At 39.6% G+C, this 21,831-nt stretch overlaps 1 protein-coding gene across 1 annotated transcript in view; it reads right to left on the bottom strand.

Moving 5' to 3' along the window:
* Positions 1 to 230: 230 nt before the first annotated feature.
* Positions 231 to 21,831, bottom strand: part of LOC149529610 (uncharacterized) — a 227,481-nt gene continuing 205,880 nt past the window's right edge. Inside the window, exons 7-8 of the mRNA XM_089810040.1 lie at positions 864 to 1,042; positions 231 to 745 (exon numbers count right to left, since the gene is read on the bottom strand). Coding sequence (XP_089666166.1) covers positions 509 to 745; positions 864 to 1,042 — 416 coding nt within the window. The 3' untranslated portion in view covers positions 231 to 508. The remainder of the gene's footprint in view (positions 746 to 863; positions 1,043 to 21,831) is intronic.

Genomic DNA, 21,831 nt, shown 5'->3' with positions numbered 1-21,831 from the left:
TTATTAAAATGTAAACCTTAATTTTCCAGAAAAATTGCAATCCAATAAATCTAACACATTTTTTTTTACTTAGAATCACATTATACACATTTCTTATTCAAATATAAAACTTTTTAATGTTTATAAGATTGCTGATATTTTACTTTAACAAAGTTATTTTAGACTATACCACATTCCATTATGAGTTTTCCGTTGGCTATTTGATCATGCTGTAAGTTGTGACATGAGAATTCACTGAAACATTTTATCATATATTGTTTCCATCAACCAATGAAATGAAATATCTAAAAAAGGAATAGCAAAATATCTTTGTAGTGTTTCAACTTTGAGTTTTTTTTTTTTCCTGATCATATAAAATTTGTAAAATTACAAACAATTAAGTCTTCTGGGACACATGCATTTGCTTAGTTAATATCTTATCTTGATTGGAGAATCATTACTCACAACTTGATTTTGTCATCTTCGTTGGCTTATGAAAGAAAGGGAAAACAATGTTTGACTACCAAAATTATGTCATTGCTGGATCCTTGTATCTCAGAAAGACACTATCTATTTCTGCCATAACCTCTGGTGAAAAGGATTTAGTAGTTGTGAAAGCTGATATGTTTTCCTTCAACTGCTCCATGGATGTTGCACCAATGATAGAACTTGTCACAAAAGGGCGAGTACGTACAAAACCAAGTGCAAGTTCAACTGGGGTAAACCCATATTTATGTGCCACCTCCATATATTTGTCCACAGCTTCCTGAAAAGTTGCATTTTTTAGTTTGATGTCAATATTCCTGCCCTGAAACATATGCTAGGCTTTTCTCGTGCATATGCGCCACATGGAGAGAGAGAGAGAAAGAGAGAGAGAGAGAGACCTTCGCTAGAGATTTAGTATATCGACTCATGTATCCTGGAAAGAGGTTAAATCGGCCTTTCTGCGCTGCTGGAGAATTAGGATTTGTATATTTTCCACTCAAGGCACCACCAGCTAATGGAGAATATGCCAAAAGACCAACATTGCAATGCTGAGGAAGGCACGCCTCTACCAAATCAACTGTACAACCAAGATTTTCAGATCTATTTAAAATCCAGTGAAACACAAAAGATGAACAATGGATATGTATTTGTAAGCATTAGTACTAAATCTAGTATGTAACAAAGAGAATCAACTATAAATTATTAAGATATGTTTTGCAACTCTTCATGGAAAGTACATAATGTATTCAATAAAACCAATTTCTAACCAGTTATTAGAGTGCCATTTGTATGTGAGATGAAGTCAAAGAATTAAAAGTTATTTATCATTGCTATAATATTTCTGATAACCTTAAATTCCATTGAGAAATGCACCAATGTAGAAAAGTCCATAAAAAATAGGGGAAACATAATCAAAGTTGTCCTTGCTTAGTAAGAAGCATATGTGAAAGCAAGGACTGATCTTCACATTTGGTCTAAAATTTGCCTTTCCTATCTTGTTTAGCTTACTCTTATAATGACATACCAACATTTCATACTGCTGAACATTAAAACTAATATTTAGGCTGAAAATCCATTTTAGTTTCTGTTGGTGCAGTAAATATTCGCTACCTACACTTTACTTAAGCTTATATAGGATAATGCATTGCATATCATATTTATCATTGCTATTGTATTTTTGATAACCTTAACTTCCATTGAGGAATGCACCAAAGTAGAAAAGTCCATAAAAAATAGGGGAAAAATAAATCTGATAATTAGGATGCTCTACAACCGTATGCATCCTGAGGGCGACGTGGGCACTCCTGCGTTCGTACCTACAGAGACGTCCTATAGATGGCATTTGTGATCTGTGTTCTTTTTTATTGATTTTATTTGTGTCCTGTGTGTTTTTGTGTTATTATTTCCTTTACTTGTTATCCCTGTGATCTTGGTTATCATTGTTAGGTTGTGTGCTGAGTAAGTTGGGGTTTTGACATCGTCGGAGTCAAGTTCTCTTGGCTCCCAGCCTGGTTCGTTGGTGCAAGAAGAAACCCCTTTGTTCAATGATGACAATGAAAGACATGAGATGGGAATTGATAGAGCCGCAAAGATTGGTGAAAATGTGGGTACTGGTTCTGGAAATATTGGTGGCTTTCAGATTAAAACCCATAAACCCTTGTACAAGGCGGTGGTCGTTGAACAGTCACGATCAAAGTGTCCACCCTCGGCATCCTTTGATGGAGCCTTTTGCAGGAAACTCAACCCTGGACGACCCCAGCCAATGGAGACAGACTGGGTGGATGGATAGTGGAAGGAGTAATCTGTGGAGGAAATAGAAATGGTAAGTATGCTCCCAATGACTTTTGAATTCTGTCCCTTTCACCTAGCAAGGATATGGTTAAAGCCATTTGGAAAGAGCAATCTATATTGAGAGAGATTGCTCTTTTCTTTGCATGTGTGGAAAAGGATTCTATTCCTTCTCGTAAATTATTTGATGATTGGATTGCTAACATTTGGCAAAAGAAATTAGGGATTCATGTCAGTTTTTGTAGGATGATACAAAAAGGTTTATTTTATGTTTAATTTAAATCCCATGGAATCCAAGACAGAGTCTTGAAGAAGGGTTGCTGGAATGTGGGTCGTTATTTGTTTAGAGCTTTTCAATGGTCTTCTAAAGGTAATATTGATCAATTTGTTGCCTGCTCTGCTCCTCACTGGATTGGGATTAAGAATTTACAGCTTGAGTTTTGGCCTTTCATCCCTCAGATTGTTCACCCTCTTGGGTCTGTGTTACAAGTCGAAGAGTTGAAACATACTCTTCCCCACTTGAATGTTAGAATATTGATTGCTCTTACTCCTGAGATTGAATTTCTAGAGATTATCTCGATGGAATTAGAAGAAGAAAAATTTGTGTGGGAAATCTCCCTTCTAGGGAAATTAGGGTCTTGCTTTCACTATAAAAAAAATGACATACTAAAATGGATTGTCTGACCCTTAAGAATTTACAAAACCCTAAGTTTGATGTTAATTCGAAGATGAAGGATGCTAGTAATCCTGGAAATGCTGGAAGTAATGCTAACCCTAATGCAAAATCTGCTAGAGATGATAATAATGACGTTTGTAACGATAAAAATGTTGGCCCTATTAACTCAAATGGACCTTCCCATGGTTCTGTTGATAATAGAGGACTTGTGAGTTTGAGTAATCCCCTCTTTGAGGATGATTTTGAGGTGGTCCATGCTTCAGATAATGACATCACCAAGTCCTTAAGCGATTGTCAGCTAGAGTCTAATAATGATAAAAGCATCACAGAAAGAGTGCACTAGTCTTCACACCCACCTAGATTAAATGCACAACAAATTGCTCTCAATACCATTAAAGAGAGAGCAGAGTATGCTAGGAGGGCCTCTAATGTGTAATGTTTCCATTATAAAATAAATCATTTATCAAACTATTGTTAATGGGCCAATTGATTTAATATATCTTGGACCATTTTTGTTTTGTTTCCGTAGTTTGTGTGTTGTCGGCTATCTTTGTACAACCTCGAAAATTTTTCCTGACGGGTATTTAAGCACAACTTGTAGGAAGTCTTTAGGTATGTTTATTTGGATTATTTCTATGTAATGCAAATTCCTGTTGGAGTTTTGGATTGTTAGCCATTTCAGAAGTGAAAGATCTTCCCTATTTGGTTCATGTGGTTTTGGTGGGATTCAACCCTCACCCTATTCCGTTGTTGCATGTAATTCTTCGCTCAGATCTAGCAAATCAGAGCACCATCTTCTGGCAAATATTAATTGATTATCTCTGTGTTTACTTCTCCATTTTTGCCTATTCATGGTTGTATTGTTTGCATTTTCCACTACATTATTCTATTTGTACATCTACACCATTGAATGATCTCAAGATTGGCACCAAACATCACCATATGGCTCACCTATCGTACAACCTGCTGGGCATCCTAGGCACTGTACGGACACCACAACTCATACAGTATAGGCCCCCAAACTATCACCATACGGTCTAGCAAGAAATACTGTATGGCCTGATAGCATCACCGTACGGACTGGAAAAGACACTGCATAGTCTGCTTCCATAGTACAAACTCCTACTTGTAGCCTGTACAACATCCTTCCTACCCACCGTACGACCCTGGAATGGTCTGATCTGTACGGCCCATATTGCTCTACTCACTGTACAACCTTGCTTTGTTATTGTACGATTCCAAAAGACCTTCAATTTTCCCTCTTTTCCGCACGTGTTCCTATTCAAGTACAGGACTGGAATATTACAGTGGTATCAAAGCTTTGATCCTGCCAGCCTGTGAACAATGAATGAGAGTCTATAGCTAGAAGAGAAGAAGAACCGACTTCCTTGATGGAATGGCCGAACTAGAACCCATAGCTACCGATCTCGTGGAACTGTTGAGAGAACTTGTGAAGAATCAGACACAGATCAATGATACTCAGTGACTCATGGAAGAGACTCTCAAGAAGTTGGCAGAGAATAAAATATCTGGAGAACAAAATGGTCACAGCGCGGAGTTGGTGTTGGGTAAAGCAAACCCTCATCCAATATGCTCTCAACCTTCCATGCCATCGTTTCCCCCACGGATGGAGGCACCGCCAGGAGGGAAGCAGTTGACCTTTGAAGAAATGCAAGAACAACTGAGAGAAGATTGGAAGAATGCTAATTTGGAGGAAGATATATCCTACAAACATTACACAGATCTGAGAATGAGGTATTTGGGAGGCGAAAACAAAGGATATTTTAATGATGATCTCAGGAGGAAGTTGAGTAAAGTAAATTTGTCTCCATTTGACGAATCCGGATCATTATCTGTGCAAGCATAGGTAATGAAGGCCGATACTTACTTCCAGCTCAATCCTATGCTAGAAGAAGCAATTAAATTTGTGGCATTACACTTGGAGGGAGTTGCGCATGAATGGTGGCATCACAGAACCATCACACTAGGGCATGATCAAATAAATACCTATGTGGAATTCACTGAGAGATTGATAGATCGATTTGATGGTAAAGATCCGGAACTCAATTTCAAAAATTTGGCACAGGTGAGACAAACTGGATTGGTCGACTAGTACATTGCGAAATTTCGGAAACTTTCTATTTTGGTCACGAACATTTTCGAAAGAAGTCAGGTAGTGCTCTTCATGGACGGATTGACAAAACCACTGAAAGGTTGGGTAAAAGTGTTCAATCCTACCACCCTGTCGGAGGCCATTAAGAAGGCATGGAGTATGGCATCATCATCGACATCATCCTCGCGAAGTTACTTACATTCCAAATTGCCGGTGTTTTCAAGGGACAAAGTTAATAAACTCTCGCCCAAGAAGCCGTCGTTGGACGAAGCCACTACATCGGAGCTCTGAAGGAAGAAACTATGTTCCAATTGCAAGGGACCTTGGAACCGGGCCACAGATGCCTTGGAAAAGGGAAGATCCATTACATTGAGGTTGTGTCTGATGATGAGGACAAACAGGAAGAAATACCTGCCGAAGACAACCAACATCACGATGACACCAACATGGTTAGTTTGAACCGTACGGAAAGAATTGCAGCATTGGTACGCCGCAGGGGAACTATTGCTTTAGCCGGTAGCCCGAGGTGCGCAATTTTTCATGTATGGGGAGCTCTTCAAGGACAAAGGGTTATGGTGATGCTTAACAGCGAAGCCACTCTAAACTTCATAAACTCATCTCTGGTGAAGCAAAGAGGTCTACCTACGAAGATGCCTGCAGGATTTCAGGTCAAGGTTGTTGGAGGGACTCTTCTGCCTTGCACACACCTTGTTCCTCAGCTAGGTATCACAATGGCGAATCACATGGTGACTAAGGATTTCTTCATAGTGGACCTTGATGACATTGAAGTTATTTTGGGCATACAGTGGATGGAGACACTTGATGAATACACTTAGAGCTTCAAACGAATGGATTTCACTTTTGTTGATGGAAAGAAGGTTGTTCTCCGGGGAATGGAAAATGAGGGTCCAAAGGAAGTTTCTGCGCATCGGATGGAGGCAATTTTTGACGTGATGACGTTGCTTGGGATGCACATTGTTTTGTTTCGGCATAACCTATAAAAGAGCAACAGACACCTCCACAGGATGATGATCTCCAAAATATTTAAGTAAACATGATAAAGTTTTTATAGACATTCCTCCTGGCATACCGCCTCATCGAGGATTTGAACACACTATTGAGTTGGAAGTAGGAGCCAAGCTGGTCATAACCACACCTTATTGCCATCCTAAGAAATTCAAAGATGATATCGAAAAGACGATTCAAGAACTACTAGAGAAAGGATGGATTCGTCCTTGTTCCAGCCCCTTCGCATCATCAGTGGTTTTGGTCAAAAAGGACGGGACGATGCACATGTGTGTAGACTACCGTGCATTTAACAAAAAAAAAAAAGAGAATAGATATCCCATTACAAGGATAGATGAGTTGTTGGATAAATTACATGGCGCAATCTATTTTTCAAAAATAGATCTTTGTTCTGGATACCATTAGATCCACATGAAGAAGACATGGAAAAGATGGCCTTTGACATTATGAGTTTTTGGTCATGCTATTCAGATTGACAAATGCATCTGCTACATTCCAATCATGCATGAATCATATCTTGAACAAACAACTGCATAAGTACTTTTTGGTATTTTTTTGATCATCTTATTTATAGCAGGACACGGGAGGAGCACCTGAAGCATCTGAATGAAATCCTAAGGATCATGGAGAAGCAGTCTTTGTTTGCCAAGCAATCCAAGTGTGAATTCGATATGACAAAAATATTGTACCTAGGGCATGTTGTCAGTAAATATGGAGTTCAAGTTCATTAGGAGAAGATTTAGGCTATCCTTGATGGGCCTCCCCCAAAATCACTCACGGATTTGCGAGGGTTTTTCGGACTGTGCAGTTATTACCGGAGGTTCGTTAAAGGATTCTCTCAGCTCAGTGCACCCTTAATGGATCTGATAACGAAGGGGTCTTTCCAGTGTAATGAAAAGGCAAAACTTACTTTTGATAAGCTAAAAGAGGCAATGAGCACTTGTCTTGTACTTGCATTACCTGATTTTACTCGACCGTTCATTCTGGAGTGCGATGCATTTGAAGAAGGCATTGGTACAATATTGATGCAAGATAGACACCCCAACAGCTTATGAGAGCAGGAAGCTTACACAAACGAAATGCTTATATTCCATCTACGACAAAGAAATGTCAGCCATCGTACATGCACTAACCAAGTTTCGATAGTATCTGATGGGTGCCAAGTTTGTTGTCCATACGGATTACAATAGTTTGAGATATTTTTTGGAGCAATGAGATTTGAACAAAAGGCAACAAAAATGGGTAATCAAGGTTTAGGCTTTTGATTTTGACATTGAATATGTGAAAGGAAAGAACAATGTGGTTGTAGATGCCTTATCCAAGAAACCTGCCATCTGCTCACTAAACCAAATTTGAGTTGACTGGAAGGCACATTTGTTGGTAGAATATTCCAAAAGCACATTTGCCAGTGAGCTAATAGATGGTAACACCCAGGATGATCGGTACAAAGTGGTGGATGACATCATCTACTATAAGAATCAAATATTTTGTGTCAGAATCCAAATTGAAGCAAAAAATTTTAAAGTACACGACTCAACCTTGGCAAGACACCTGGCCTTCTTCAAAACTTACAGAAGTCTCTAGGAGAGTTTTTCACAGAAAGGACTTAAAGGAGATGTATTGCAGTATGTAAGAGAGTGTGCGGTATTCCAACAGAACAAATTCGAACATACTCTACTTGTCGAGTTACTGCAACCTCTGCCAATTCTAAAACATAAGTGGGAAAGTATTTCGATGGATTTCATAATGGGGCTTCCCAAGGTGATAGGAAAGGATTGTATTTTCGTAGTGGTTGATAGATTGACAAAGTAAGCACATTTCTTCACCATCCCCTCAGATTTTCAGGGCGCACAATTTGCCAATCTGTTTTTTAGAGAATTCTTTCATCTGCACGGGTGACCTCGAGATATTGTTAGTGATCGGGATGGGCGGTTCATCAGTATCTTCTCGATAGAACTGTTTTGATTGGCAAGGACAAAATTGTCACCAAGTACTAGTTACCACCCTCAGACAGACGGACAAACAGAGATTGTGAACAAGTGGCTCGAAGGTTACCTTCAAAACTATGTTTCGGCACAACAATGGGCGTGGGTCAATTGGATACACCTACGAGAATATTATTACAATACCACGTATCACATGTCCATCAGGATGGCACCATTCAAAGCTTTGTATGGATATGAACCCCTCTCCTTCATCAGCAAATTATTGGGAGACAATCGTGCACCAAGGGTAGGGGACTAGCTTCAGGAGGCACAGGACATCCTACGATACCTGAAGGAAAACTTACAATGGGCATAGAATCAACAAAAGATGTATGCCAAATGGAGAGGAGTTTCAAAGTGGGGGACTTGGTTTATCTTAGGCTCCAGCCATATCGATAATCCTCATTAGAGGAAAAGGGAAAAGAAAAATTGAAGCCATGATTTTATGGCCCCTATTGCGTAGTTCGTCGCATTGGTGAAGTCGCTTACAAGCTGGAACTTCCGAAGGGAAGCCGTATTCATAACGTCTTTCATGTTTCATGCTTGAAGGTCATGGGGAAGAACGCCATGGTAGCCACAGACCTTCCACCACTCAATGAAGACGGAAAACTCATATTGAAACCAATTGAGATCATCGAAGTACATGAGAGGACCTTGTGAAACCGCACGGTGAAGGAATATTTGGTGAGTTGGAAACACTTGCCATTGGACGATGCAATGTGGGAGGGCGAGCACATTCTCTAGCACTCGGCATTGCATTTGCTTGAGGATAAGCAAAATTTGGGACGAGAGGACTGTAATGTTCCCATTATAAAATAAATCATTTGTCAAACTATTATTAATGGGCCGTTGATTTAATATATCTCAGACCCATTTTTGTTTTGTTTCTGTAGTTTGTGTTGCCATTGGCTATCTTTGTACACCCTTGGAAAGTTTTCCTAACGGGTATTTAAGCACGGCTTGTAGGTAGTCTTTAGGTATGCTTTTTTGGATTATTTCTATGTATTGTGAATTCCTGTTGGAGTTCCGAATTGTTAGCCATTTCGGAAGTGATAGATCTTCCCTATTTGGCTCGTGCTATTTCGATGGGATTCAACCCTCACCCTATTCCGTTGCATGTAATTCTTCGCTCGGATTTGGCAAATCGGAGTACCATCTTCTGGCAAATATTAATCGATTATCTGTGTTTACTTCTCCATTTTTGCCTGTTCATAGTTGTATTGTTTGCATTTTCCACTACATTATTTTATCTGTACATTTGCACTATCAAACAATCTCAAGATTGGCACCAAACATCACCGTACGACTCACATCATACGGCCTGCTGAGCATCCTAGGCATCGTATGGACACCACAACTCATACCGTACGACCCCCAAACTATCACCGTATGATCTAGCAAGAGATACTATACGACCTGATGGCATCACCGTACGGACTGGAAAAGACACTGTACAATTTGCTTCCACAGTACAGGCTCCTTCTTCTGGCCCGTACAACATCCTTCCCACCCATTGTACGACCCTGGAATGGTCTAATCCATATTGCTCTGCTCACTGTACAACCCTACTTTGTCACCATACGATTCCAAAAGATCTTCAGTTTTCCCTCCTTTCTACACGTGTTCCTATTCAAGTACGAGACTGGAATATTACATAATGGCTAACCTAATAGTGATAAAACCCTAATTGGAACTCCTAGGTCAATTATTGAGAAGTGTGATAATAATGCGGAATCCTTAAATGAACCTTTATTTGTGGAAGTTACCAATAAGTCTTCCAAGAAAAAGAGGAAGATAGCCGATAGATCAATCCTTTCCAATGATTCTAAGAAATCAAGAAAAAACATTCTAGATTGTTTTAACAGACTTTATAATATGTAATGATCTCGTCATAAAATAAATAATTAATCATACATTTGTTAATGGGCTGATTTATTTAGTATATCTCGGACCCATTTTTATTTTAATTGCTTCTGTAGGTGTTGTCGCTAGCTATCTTTCTAAACCCTCTGGAGTTTCTCTGAAGGGTATTTAAGCATGGCGTGTAGGTAGTAGTTGGTATGCGATTTCATTTATTTCTTAATACTATGAATTCTTGGAGTTCTGGATTGTTCACCATTTTGGAAGTGAAAGATCTTCCCTATCTGGCTCTTGCGGTTTCGGTGGGACTCAACCCTCACCCTACTCTATCACTGTACTAGGTCGGATCTAGCAAATCGGGCATTTTTATTATTTACAAGTTATACAATTCCTGGAATATATTGTGTTTGGGTTACTTTAACATCTAACATTGTTTGTGTTTGGGCAAGCATGTATTCGTCTAACTCTAGCTTCAATCCATCACCGTACGTCTTCTCAGCTTTCGTACGACCTCCAGTTTGTTGCCTAGCCCCTCCCATTGCCACCATACAACCTCCAGTCTTTGCGTAGCTCCTCCATTGTCATCGTACGACTCTTTGCACCAACTGTACGACCTCCCTAGGGCCTACTGTATTTCCACCCTGAATACACCTTACAACATCCCTATACGACCATTCTCCCACCCATACATCCACCATTGGACACTGTACGACATCCTATTCTAGCTGTATTACTTTGCTACTAGACCGTATGACTTCCTTAATTGCTCCATCAGTTGCCATTGATTGTGACGGATGTGAGAGAAAGATTGTTTCAAAGAAGCCATAGGGAAATGGAACATTACAGTGGTATTAGAGCTAATTATCTTTCGAGGAATTAGACACAAACCAATGACACTCAGCGACTTATGAAAAAGCTCTCAATAAATTGGTAGACAATAAAATATCCGATGAACAAAATGGTCATAGCACAGACTCGACGTCGGATAAGGCAAACTCTCATCCAACACTCTTGACCTTCCATTCTATCTTTCCCTCCACAATTGGAGGTACCACAACAGGCAACCTTTAAGGAAGTTCAAGGACAGTTGAGAGAAGACTGGAAGAATGCAAATTTGGAGGAGGATATATCCTACAAAGACTACGCAAAACTGAAAATGAGATATTCCGGAGCAGAAATCAAGGATATTTTAATGATGATCTTAGAAGAAAGTTGAGTAAGGTAAATTTGTCACCATTTGACGGATCCAGATCCATATTTGCTCAAGTTTGGGTAATGAAAGCTAATACTTACTTCCAGCTTAATCCAATGCCAGAAGAAGCAATCAAATTTGCAACACTATATTTGGAGGGAGTGGCCATGAATGGTGGCATCATGGCACCGTCACACTAGGGCATGACCAAATAAATACTTATATTCAATGAGAAACTGAGAGATTGCTTCGATGGCAAAGATTTGGAACTTAATTTCAAAGAATTGACACAATTGAAGCAAATTGGAGCGGTCAACTAGTACATCACAGAATTTTGGAAACTCCTTGTGGTGGTTACAGACATTTCCAAAAGGAGACAAATAGTACTCTTCATGGATAGATTGTCGGAACCACTGAAGGGTTGGGTAAAAAGATTCAATCCTGCCACCCTTTCGGAGGCTATAAAGAAGGCACAGAGCATGGCATCATTAGCGACATCATTCTCTCGAGGTTACTCACATTCCAAACTGCCAGTATTTTCAAAAGACAGATAATAAACATCTTCCGAAGAAGCCGTCGTTGGATGAAGAAAGAAATTATGTTTCAATTGCAAAGGACTATGGGAACCTGGGCATAGATGCCTCGGTAAAGGAAAAATACACTACATTGAAGTTGTATCCGATGATGAGTACGATCAAGAGGATCTACCTATCGAAGACAACCATCCCCATGAGGACACCAAAATGGTTTGCCTGAACCGTACAGAGAGAATTACAGCTTTGGTACGGTGTGGAGGAACCATCGCCTTAGCCAGGAGCCTGAGGTGTACAGTGTTTTGTGTACGGGGAACCCTTCAAGGAAAAAGGGTCATGATGATACCAGATGGTAGAGCCACTCTAAACTTCATAAACTCGTCTTTGGTGAAACAAAGAGGTCTACCTACTGAGACGCACGCAGGATTCTAGGTCAAGGTCGTTGAAGAGACCACCTTCCCTATACACAGTGTTCCCCAACTAAGCATCACCATGGCTAACTACACTGTGATAGAGAATTTCTTTATAGTGGACCTAGATGATATGAAGATTATTTTGCGCATAGAGTGGATGGAGACACTTGATGAATACACTTAGAGTTTCAAATGGATAGACTTCACTTTTGTTGTCGATGGGAAGGTGGTTCTTCATGGAATGACCAATGAGGGACTGAAGGAAGTTTTGGTACAACGGATGGAAGTAATCTTTTGGCATGATGACATTGCATGGGTTGCACACTGTTTTGTTTCGCCAAAACCCGTGAAAGGACAACAAACACCTCACCAGATTGATGAACTTCAAAATATCTTAGGTGCTCATGATAAAGTTTTTATAGACATTCCTCCTGGCATACCTCGCTATCATGGGTTTGAGCATACCATCGAATTGGAAGCAGACGCCAAACCAGTCATAGCCACACCCTACCGCCATCCCAAGAAATTCAAAAAAGATGAGATCGAAAAGACGATTTAGGAACTGCTTGAGAAAGAATGGATCCTTAACAATTCTAGCACTTTTGCATCCTTAGTAGTATTGGTAAAAAAGGATGAAATGATGCACGTGTGTGGACTACCGTGCGTTGAACAAAAAGACAATAAAAAATAGATATCCTATTCCCAGGATCGATGAATTGTTGGATGAATTACATGATGCGGTTTATTTTTCAAAAATAGATCTCCGTTCCGAATACCATCAGATCCGCATGAGGGAAGAAGACATAGAGAAGATGACTTTTTGTTGTAACTACAGGGATTATGAGTTCTTAATTATGCCGTTCGAATTAACTAGTGCACCTGCTACATTTTAGTCATGCATGAATTGCATCTTCCACAAACAATTGCGTAAGTATTTACTAGTATTCTTTGATGATATCTTTATTTATAGCAAGACGTGGGAAGAACACCTTAAGCATCTGGATGAAGTCCTAAGGATCATGAAGGCTTAGTCCTTGTTTACCAAACAATCCAAGTGTGAATTTGGGATGACAAAAATATTGTACCTAGGGCACGTTGTTAGTAAATATGGACTACAGGTTCATCAGGAGAAGATTCAAGCTATCCTTGATTGGCCTCTCCCAAAATCGCTCTGAGTTGTGAGGGTTTTTGGACTGTGCACTTATTATCGAAGGTTTGTAAAAGGATTCTCTCAGCTCAGCGTACCATTAACAGATCTGTCAAAAAAGGGCTCTTTCTAGTGGAATGAAAAGGCGCAATACACTTTTGATAAGTTGAAAGAAGTAATGAGCACTTGCCCAGTGCTCGCCTTACCTGACTTCTGAACCATTCATTCTAGAGTGTGATGCATCTAGAGAAGGCATTGGTGCAGTCCTGATGCAAGATAGACACCCCATAGCTTATGAGAGTCAGAAGCTTACACAAGCAGAGTGTCTATATTCCATTTATGAAAAATAGATGATAGCCATCGTACATGCACTGACCAAGTTCCGATAGTACCTAGTGGGCACCAAGTTTTTTGTCCGTACTGATCATAATAGCTTGAGATATTTTCTGGAGCAACAAGACTTGAACGAGAGGCACAAAAAATGGGTAAGCAAGGTTCAAGATTTTGATTTCAACATTGAATATGTGAAAGGGAAGAACAATGTGGTGGCAGATGCTTTGTTTAGAAAAGCCGCCATCTACTTATTAACTCAGATCTCAACTGATTGGAAAGCACATTTATTGGTGAAATATTCCAAAACACATTTGCCTGTGAGCTAATGGACGACAACAGTCATGATGATATGTACAAAGTGGTGGATGACATCATTTACTATAAGAATCAGATATACTTAGTGCATGAATCCAAACTGAAGCAAATTTTTTTGAAGGAGATACATGCCTCACCTTGGTTGGACACTTAGGTTTCCTCAAAACTTATAGACAACTCAGGGAGAGATTTTCATGGTAAAACCTTAAAAGAGACGTGTTGTAGTATGTAAGAGAGTATGCAATCTACCAACAAAACAAATCCGAACATATTCTACCTGCTAGGTTACTGCAACCTTTGCCTATACTAGAATAGAAGTGGGAAAGTATCTCGATGGACTTCATTACTAGACTTCCAAAGGTAAACGGAAAGGATTGTACCTTTGTGGTAGTTGACAGACTAATGAAGTATGCACACTTCTTCGCCATCTCTTGAAATTTCCAAGCCGTACAAGCAACCAAATTATTTTTTAGAGAAGTCTTTCGTCTACATGGGTTACCTTGAAACATTGTTAGTGATCGGGATGGTTGATTTATCAGTATTTTCTGGAGAAAATTGTTTCAGTTGGCAGGAACAAAATTGTCGCCAAATACTAGCTACCACCCTTAGACAGTCAAACAGAGATTGCAAACAAGTGGCTAGAAGGCTACCTTTGAAACTACGTTTCGGCACAACAATGGGCATGGGTCAAATGGATGCATCTAAGGGAATACTGTTACAACACCCACTTACCACATGTCCACTAGGATGGCACTATTCAAAGCACTATACAGGTATGGACCCCTTTCATTTGTTGACATGGTGTTGGGTGACAATCGCACACTTAGAGCCAGGGTCTGGTTTTAGGAAGGACAAGACATCCTGAGATGTTTGAAAGAGAACTTACAAACATAATCAACAAAAGATGTACGTTAATAGACACCGAATTGAGAGAAGTTTCGAAGTGGGAGACTTGGTCTATCTCAGGCTCCAACCATATAGGCAATCCTCATTGAAGGCACAGGGGAAAGAAAAACTAAAACCACGGTTTTATGGCCCTTATCTTGTAGCTCACCGCATCGGTGAAGTTGCCTATGAGCTAGAACTTCTAGTGGGAAGTCACATTCATAACGTTTTTTAGGTCTCCTGCCTAAAGAAAGTTGTGTAACAGAACATCGCAGTAACTGTAGATCTCTTGCTGCTCAATGAAGGGAAGCTCATATTGGAACCGACTGAGATCATTGATGTATGTTAGAAGACTCTTTGGAACCATACCTTGAAGGAATACTTGATACATTGGAAACACTTGCCGGTGGACGACACGACTTGGGAAGGCGAACACATTCTGCAGCATCTAACATTGCATTTACTTGAGGACAAGAAAAGTTTGGGACGGGAGGACTGTAATGATCCTGTCATAAAATAAATAATTAATCAAACCTTTGTTAATTGGCCGATTGATTTAGTATATCTTGGACCCATTTTTATTTTAATTATTTTCATAGGTGTTGCCGTTGGCTATCTTTGTAAATCCGCTTGAGTTCCTTTGAAGGGTATTTAAGCATGATGTGTAGGTAGTAGATGGTATGCGATTTGATTTATTTCTTTGTACTGTGAATTCCTATTGGGGTTTTGGATTGTTTGCCATTTCGGAAGTGAAAGATCTTCCCTATTTGGCTCTTGCGGTTTGAGTGGGACTCAACCCTCACCCTATCCTGTCACTGTATTTCCTAGCTCGGATCTCGCAAATCAGAGCATCTTTATTATTTACAAGTTATACAATTCCTAGAATATATTGTGTTCGGGTTACTTTAACATCTAGCATTGTCTATGTTTGGGCAAGTGCATATTCGTCTACCTTTGGCTTCAATCCATCACCGTATGCCTTCTCCTCAGCTTCTGTACGGCCTCCAGTCTGTTGCGTAGCCCCAGGTCTTTGCATAGCTCCTCCATAGTCACTGTACAACTCTTTGCATCAACTGTACGACCTCCCTAGGCTCTACTGCATGATGACCTTGAATACACTGTACGAATTCCCGTATGACCATTCTCCCACCTATACATCCTCCATTAGACACCGTACAACACCCTATTCTAGTCGTACTGCTTCCGTACTAGATCGTACGGCTTACTCAATTGCTCCATTAGTTGCCATTGATCATGTCGGATGGGATTGTTTCAGAGAAGACATAGGGAAACAAAACATTACATAATAACTCTAAATCCCAACAGTCTAAATGATGCACACTTATAATTAGAATGTGAGGGTCCTTGAGATGCCTGATAGTAAGTATATGGTGTAGTAATCTTAACTTGAAAGATATCATTTACCTTCAAGAGATCAAGGTTGTTGGATTCCAAGCCTACACCATTTTAAAATTCTTGTGGGATGAAGCCATTGGTTTTTATTCCAATCACCTCAAAGGCAAGGGGGGAATTGCCACTATGGTCGGTCCTCAATGGGCTGATAAGATTAGTGCTAATGGAGTCTCTCCCTGTCAATATAGGTTATCTTTAAGTGCAATGATGTTAAAATTGGAATATGCAACATATATGCTCATAATGATTATGGAGACGGAGCTAATCTTTGGGAATGGTTGATCTCCGGTCTTCCTAAGGCTCACTGGATCTTTATAGGAGACTTTAACATGGTGGAAAATAGAGAGGACAAAAGAGGGGGTAATCTACATAATTGGAAAGGGAATGAACTTTTTTTTCTGGTCTAATTTTAAGAGAAACTTCAGAATTGTTGATCCTCTAGCTTTAAAAAAAAGGCCTTCAATGATATTTGGTAGACATGGTGTAACAATCAAAGGGGTCAGCAGAGACTGTATTGCTAGTTGGATAGGATTTATGTTGAAAGCTCCTTTGTGACTCTAAACCTGGGCATGCACCTGTTTGTGTCTCCCCAATAACAATGTCAGATCACTACCCTGTTTATGCTAGTGTTTATTGAGATAATACCAGTACTGATAGTGGTAGAGGTAGGAATAAGAGTATCTTCAAGCTCAATGTGGCCCTCTTAAAATGATGATGGGGATGATGCCATCAGAATGGTTCTAGCTTGAGCATTCTGTAATGAGGGTGCGAGACCAATGGAGAGATGGTCCTCTTTGGTAGAAGCATGGAGGAAAATTTTTCAGATCATTGGGAAGAGAAAGCTAAGGATAGGGTTAAAGAAGAACAAGTTTTGCAGAACAAATTGAATAATATTGAAAAAGATTTGCAAATAAAAGGATTTGACTCTCAATTGGAAGACCAGCTTGTGTGTGTTAAAGGGAACTTAAGGAGGTTGCATTAGTATAAGATCAAAGGGCAGAAAATCAGGGTCATAATAAGTTGGTTGAGGAAGGGTGACAAAGGTGCCAAATATTTTTTCAATATTATAAGAACTAAGCAGAAAAGAGAACTGATTGACGGGAACCTAATAGATGGAGCTATTTCAGATGATCCTACCAGCATCAAAGAGGCATTTTATAATTTTTATAAATATCTTTTTACCTAAGAATATAATGAGAGCAATATACTTGTCTTGGAGGAATGAAGCTTATCCCTAAGAAAATCTCAGACAAGGAAGCTAATAGATTGGAGTGTCCTATCAGTTTGGAGGAGATTGGACATGCTATTAATTCCCTTGCAAATGATAAATCAGCAGGTCCTGATGGTATCCCAGCAAAATTCTACAAATACAATATGGACTGGATAGGCCCTGAACTGTTAGAGCTTTATGATGACGTGTTTGAGCAAGGGTCTTTAGGAGTTGATAGTCATCAAACTCCTCTCCAATGGTTGTGATAAGACTCAAGTTAAAAACTGGAGGAGTCTTGCCTTGCCTAATCTATCTTATCAAATAATGGCCAAGGTTCTAGCTTAGAGGATTGAGGGCATGCTAGACAATGTTATCTCTCCTACTCAGACAAGTTTCATTAAGGGGAGGTATATTCTTGAGAGCCTCATTACTAGTTGGGAGGCAATGCATTGGGCTAAAAGTGAGGATCAAAATGTGTCATGTCCCCATTTTGGAGGCAATTTGATTTAATTAATTAAGTTATCCAAAATAATGAATATTTTATGAGGATGACTAATTAATTATTTTAATTAAATAAATAAGTGATATTAAGTTAATTATTTATAAAGTTATCAAATAAATAAATATTAAAAGGTAACTTTATATTTAATTAATTTAATAATGTGACTTGAATTATAAAATATTTTTTATAAAGTCACTAATAGATAAAATAAAATAATGTTCTAGAAGTTTCTGGAGAAAGTGGAGAAAAAGAATAAATAGGCACCTCGGGCTTCATTCTAATCATCCAGTTGTTTTATTTCTCTCTTGACATCAAATTGTGATTCAGTCACATTGTCTATTGTGGAGCCAAGTGGTTTTAGATAGTCAGTTGATCTTTGGGAAAGAAAACTCCCTTGGATTAGCATAACTGAGGAAGTGAAATATCTTCTGAAGGGTTGCACAATTGGAGGTGATACTTCAATCACTTCAGCTAGGGCATCATTGGGCCTAAGGCAATTTTTAGCATTTCAACATTTCAGGAGGCAATTTTAACAGGGCCGAAATTATTGGAGGTCATTTCTAGCAGGTCCGCAGGCTGAAAAAAGTAGGCCGAAAAAGCAAAACTGAAAAAAAAGCAGTCCGAAAAAAGTAGGCCGAAAAAGCAAAACCGAAAAAAAAGGCAGTTCAAAAAAGCAGCTCCGAAAAAAAGCAATCTGAAAAAGCAGTTCGAAAAAGAAAAACGAAAAAAGCAAATCCGAAAAAAGCAAGTGGAAAAAGCAGATCGGAAAAAAAAAGCAAGCAGAAGGGGCAACATTGAAGGAAAATATTACAGCCATCCACAATCAGGTTCTTCACTTCTTATTTGGCATATTTTCTGAGAAATATAGGTTTTCAGCTGAGTACAAAATATAGCTTCAGCACTTCATTATTTCACCTTGTACTTGTCTTTGTTTGCCATTTGGCATTATTGTTATCAAAGGAAGGCTAGGATTTTGCAATTGAAAGAGCGTTGTAATTTTTAGATTATTTATATTACAACCCTAGAGTTGATGATCAGCTTATTAGTTTGCATTCCAATTGTTTGACAAAAAGTCAATTGGCTGTAAGTTCTCTTTTTGGCATAAATAATGTTATAATTTTGCATACTAAGTGTTTATATTAATGCCACTTGGTTGTAAGTGCATTAATGCCATCTTAGGTTGCATCCAAAGTATTTGTCTTAATTACTAGTTGCTGTAGCTGCATATTGCAAGTAGTTTAAGTCACATATTTGTATTGTATATTGTCAAAATTAGTTGCACATTCATGTTAGGTCATTGTTTAGACAATCTGGAGTCTTTTTGTAAGCATTCTCTTTGATGTAAATCGAAACAAGAGTCGTTGCAGCAATCTGAAAAGTTATATCAGTCATATGGCCCCTTGTATGCAAAGTGTTTGACAAAATTCTTCGAGCCTTCAATCAGCATTTTAAGGTCGGAATTGAGCAGGACCATTACAGTGGTACCAAAGCTTGCTTGCAAAGTGTTTGACGAAATGTCAAACAACTGAAGTATAAAAATTTTTGGTGTTTGAAGGAGTTATAACCTATTGGAGTTATTACAGTGGTATTAGAGCTATTGACCTGCCATCCTGTTGGGTAGATTGGACATTGAATCAGTTAGTTCATCATGTTTACTTCAAGTACCCAAAAGCAGTGGGACAAGGATATGAAGAAGCTTAAACAAAATTTGAAAAGGTTGGATGAAAGTCAGAAAAGGATGAATGAATTGATGGTTTCCATGTTTAAGAGGACTACATCACAGAACAAAGAGAAAGAGGAACAAGAGGTCTCTACAAGTGAGGTATCTAGAAACCTCTACAAGGAGTTTGCAGCAATTGGTGACCAGCATATAGCTGAATCTAGGGAGGACAAAAATCAGACTAGCTTGGAGGAAGATGTTGGGCACACAATACTTCAGAAGGTAGTGGGAATGAATATTACGCAGATTGATAGTAACGGCCAACTTGATACTCAAGTTGAGACAATTGTATACAGGTCGTCAGAGGGTGATGTCACAGGTACTCGGGATGGTTTAGTTCCAACAGGCAGTGACTGCAACGTAGTGGGTTCAGATGATGATTATGAGGATGTTGTTGTGCATGATGGTGAGATACTTGGTACAGATGAGCAGACATTGAGCATTCATGACTTTGCTGAGAGAGAGTACCAGGCACAGATAGATGCTTCGTCACATGAGGTTGAGGCTGGTAGTACTTCACATGATTTGTCCAGCCAGCTGAAGGTGAGCGAAGATAGTATTGTGACTTCATTATCTCATCATGACAGGATGCGAGATATGATAGAGGATCACATTCGGATGATTCAGTTACAGGGTAGACATAAGGGAGTTCAGGCGAAGTCTTCTTGTGTTGACTTACAGGCGATTAGGGAAGGAATGGGAACGATGAAGTTGAGTTATTTACATCTTCTATCAGATCGTGACCATCTTCTTAGCCTTGTCGAAGACTATTCAGATGTCTTGAGGAGGAAGGAGGAGGAAGTTGATAGGCTTTCTCGCGAGCTTGAGGACACTTGAGCTTCTTTGGTGAATACTCCATTGGCATTACAGGACTGGGAGAGACATGGGGATAAGCATGGCATGGAGTTGAGTTTAGTTCCATCTTGCACTCCTGATACTCAGCTTTCTGCGGCACGTAAATCATATGTGGTCGTTGATAATGTTGTGAGTTCATCTTGCATTCACATCCAGGATACAGGGACAATGACAAACAGGTATGTGGAGTTAGTTGGTATTGGTCATATTACTTAGGTGAGGAGTTTGCTTGAGTTACCAGCTGATTCTAGTTTACGGATATGGACTCGAGATTGTTATATTGGCGTTTGGGATTCAGTTGACTGGAGATCTTTAACACTTTTTGGTAGCAGTGATTTTTTGGGTGCTATCATGGATTTGATTAGCAGATTGCACAGTGTTGTCTTTTCTTGCGCCAACAGCTTGTCCGATGTTGGTATTAGTTTTTATACACCGGTGTTGGGCTTTGTTCATATATCCAGTCGACCATTCTTGCTGGAATGTGTTGATGATCTTTCATATTTGGCAGTGTGTACAGATGAGTCCCAAGATCATATTGGCATTGATGACATCCAAGAGGATGAAGTGGGCAGTTTTGAAGACTTAGTTTCCTTGGCAATTTCTTTTGGTACAGAGGAGTTGGATAGCGGTGCTACAGTTTTTGATACTCCGTATGTTGATATGAGCTTTGGAATTGATTCGCAGGATATGGATGGTAATACTTTAGAGACCAGTAACTTTGAGGATACTCCTTTAGACAGTGCGTTAGAGGAGGTTGGTAGGAGATAGTCTAGCCAGTGCCATCATGTGTCTAGTCAGTTGAGAGTTAGTGAACGAGACATTGCTATCGCTTGCCAACATTTCAATGCTGCTCGTTAGTTGTTAGCAGTTTATGGATGGGGTTCTCCTACTAGTGATGAACAGGGAGGCAGTTATCTTTCCTTGACAGAGTTCCACTCTTTATGGGAGGCTATCCGGATTCTGAGACAGAATTATATGCAGTTGGTAGCCGATAGAGATTATCTTATGGAGTGGGGGAGTACAACATACGATGCATTATTGGCCAAGGAAGATAAGGTGAGTGAGCTTACTCAGCAGCTCGAGGTGACTTCTGAGATTCTTGAGAGTACACAGTTGGCTTTCGAGGAGTCACAATTTCATTTGGCTAAGGTGACCGTGGAGTTAGAGCGACTGCAGTCTTTACCAGATTCTGTATAGTCACAAGCTGTGGTGTCTGGGGATCCGAGGATGTCCATGGTCGAGATTGTCAAAGACAGTGGAGATGGGGATGCATCCATCCTTGATACTAAGATTGGCATATTGGGTTCGTTCCCACTAGAGTCAGGTTCAGTTGAGTTGGGTGTTGTAGCAGATTGTTGTGGTATGCCTGACATAGTGGTGGCCTCTAGTATTGATGGCAC

Source organism: Cupressus sempervirens, chromosome 11 (genome assembly GCF_028749045.1).
Source record: "Cupressus sempervirens isolate cs-2001-9-10 chromosome 11, ASM2874904v1, whole genome shotgun sequence".
Classification (NCBI taxonomy): domain Eukaryota; kingdom Viridiplantae; phylum Streptophyta; class Pinopsida; order Cupressales; family Cupressaceae; genus Cupressus; species Cupressus sempervirens.
This window is presented reverse-complemented; position numbering and strand designations above follow the sequence as displayed.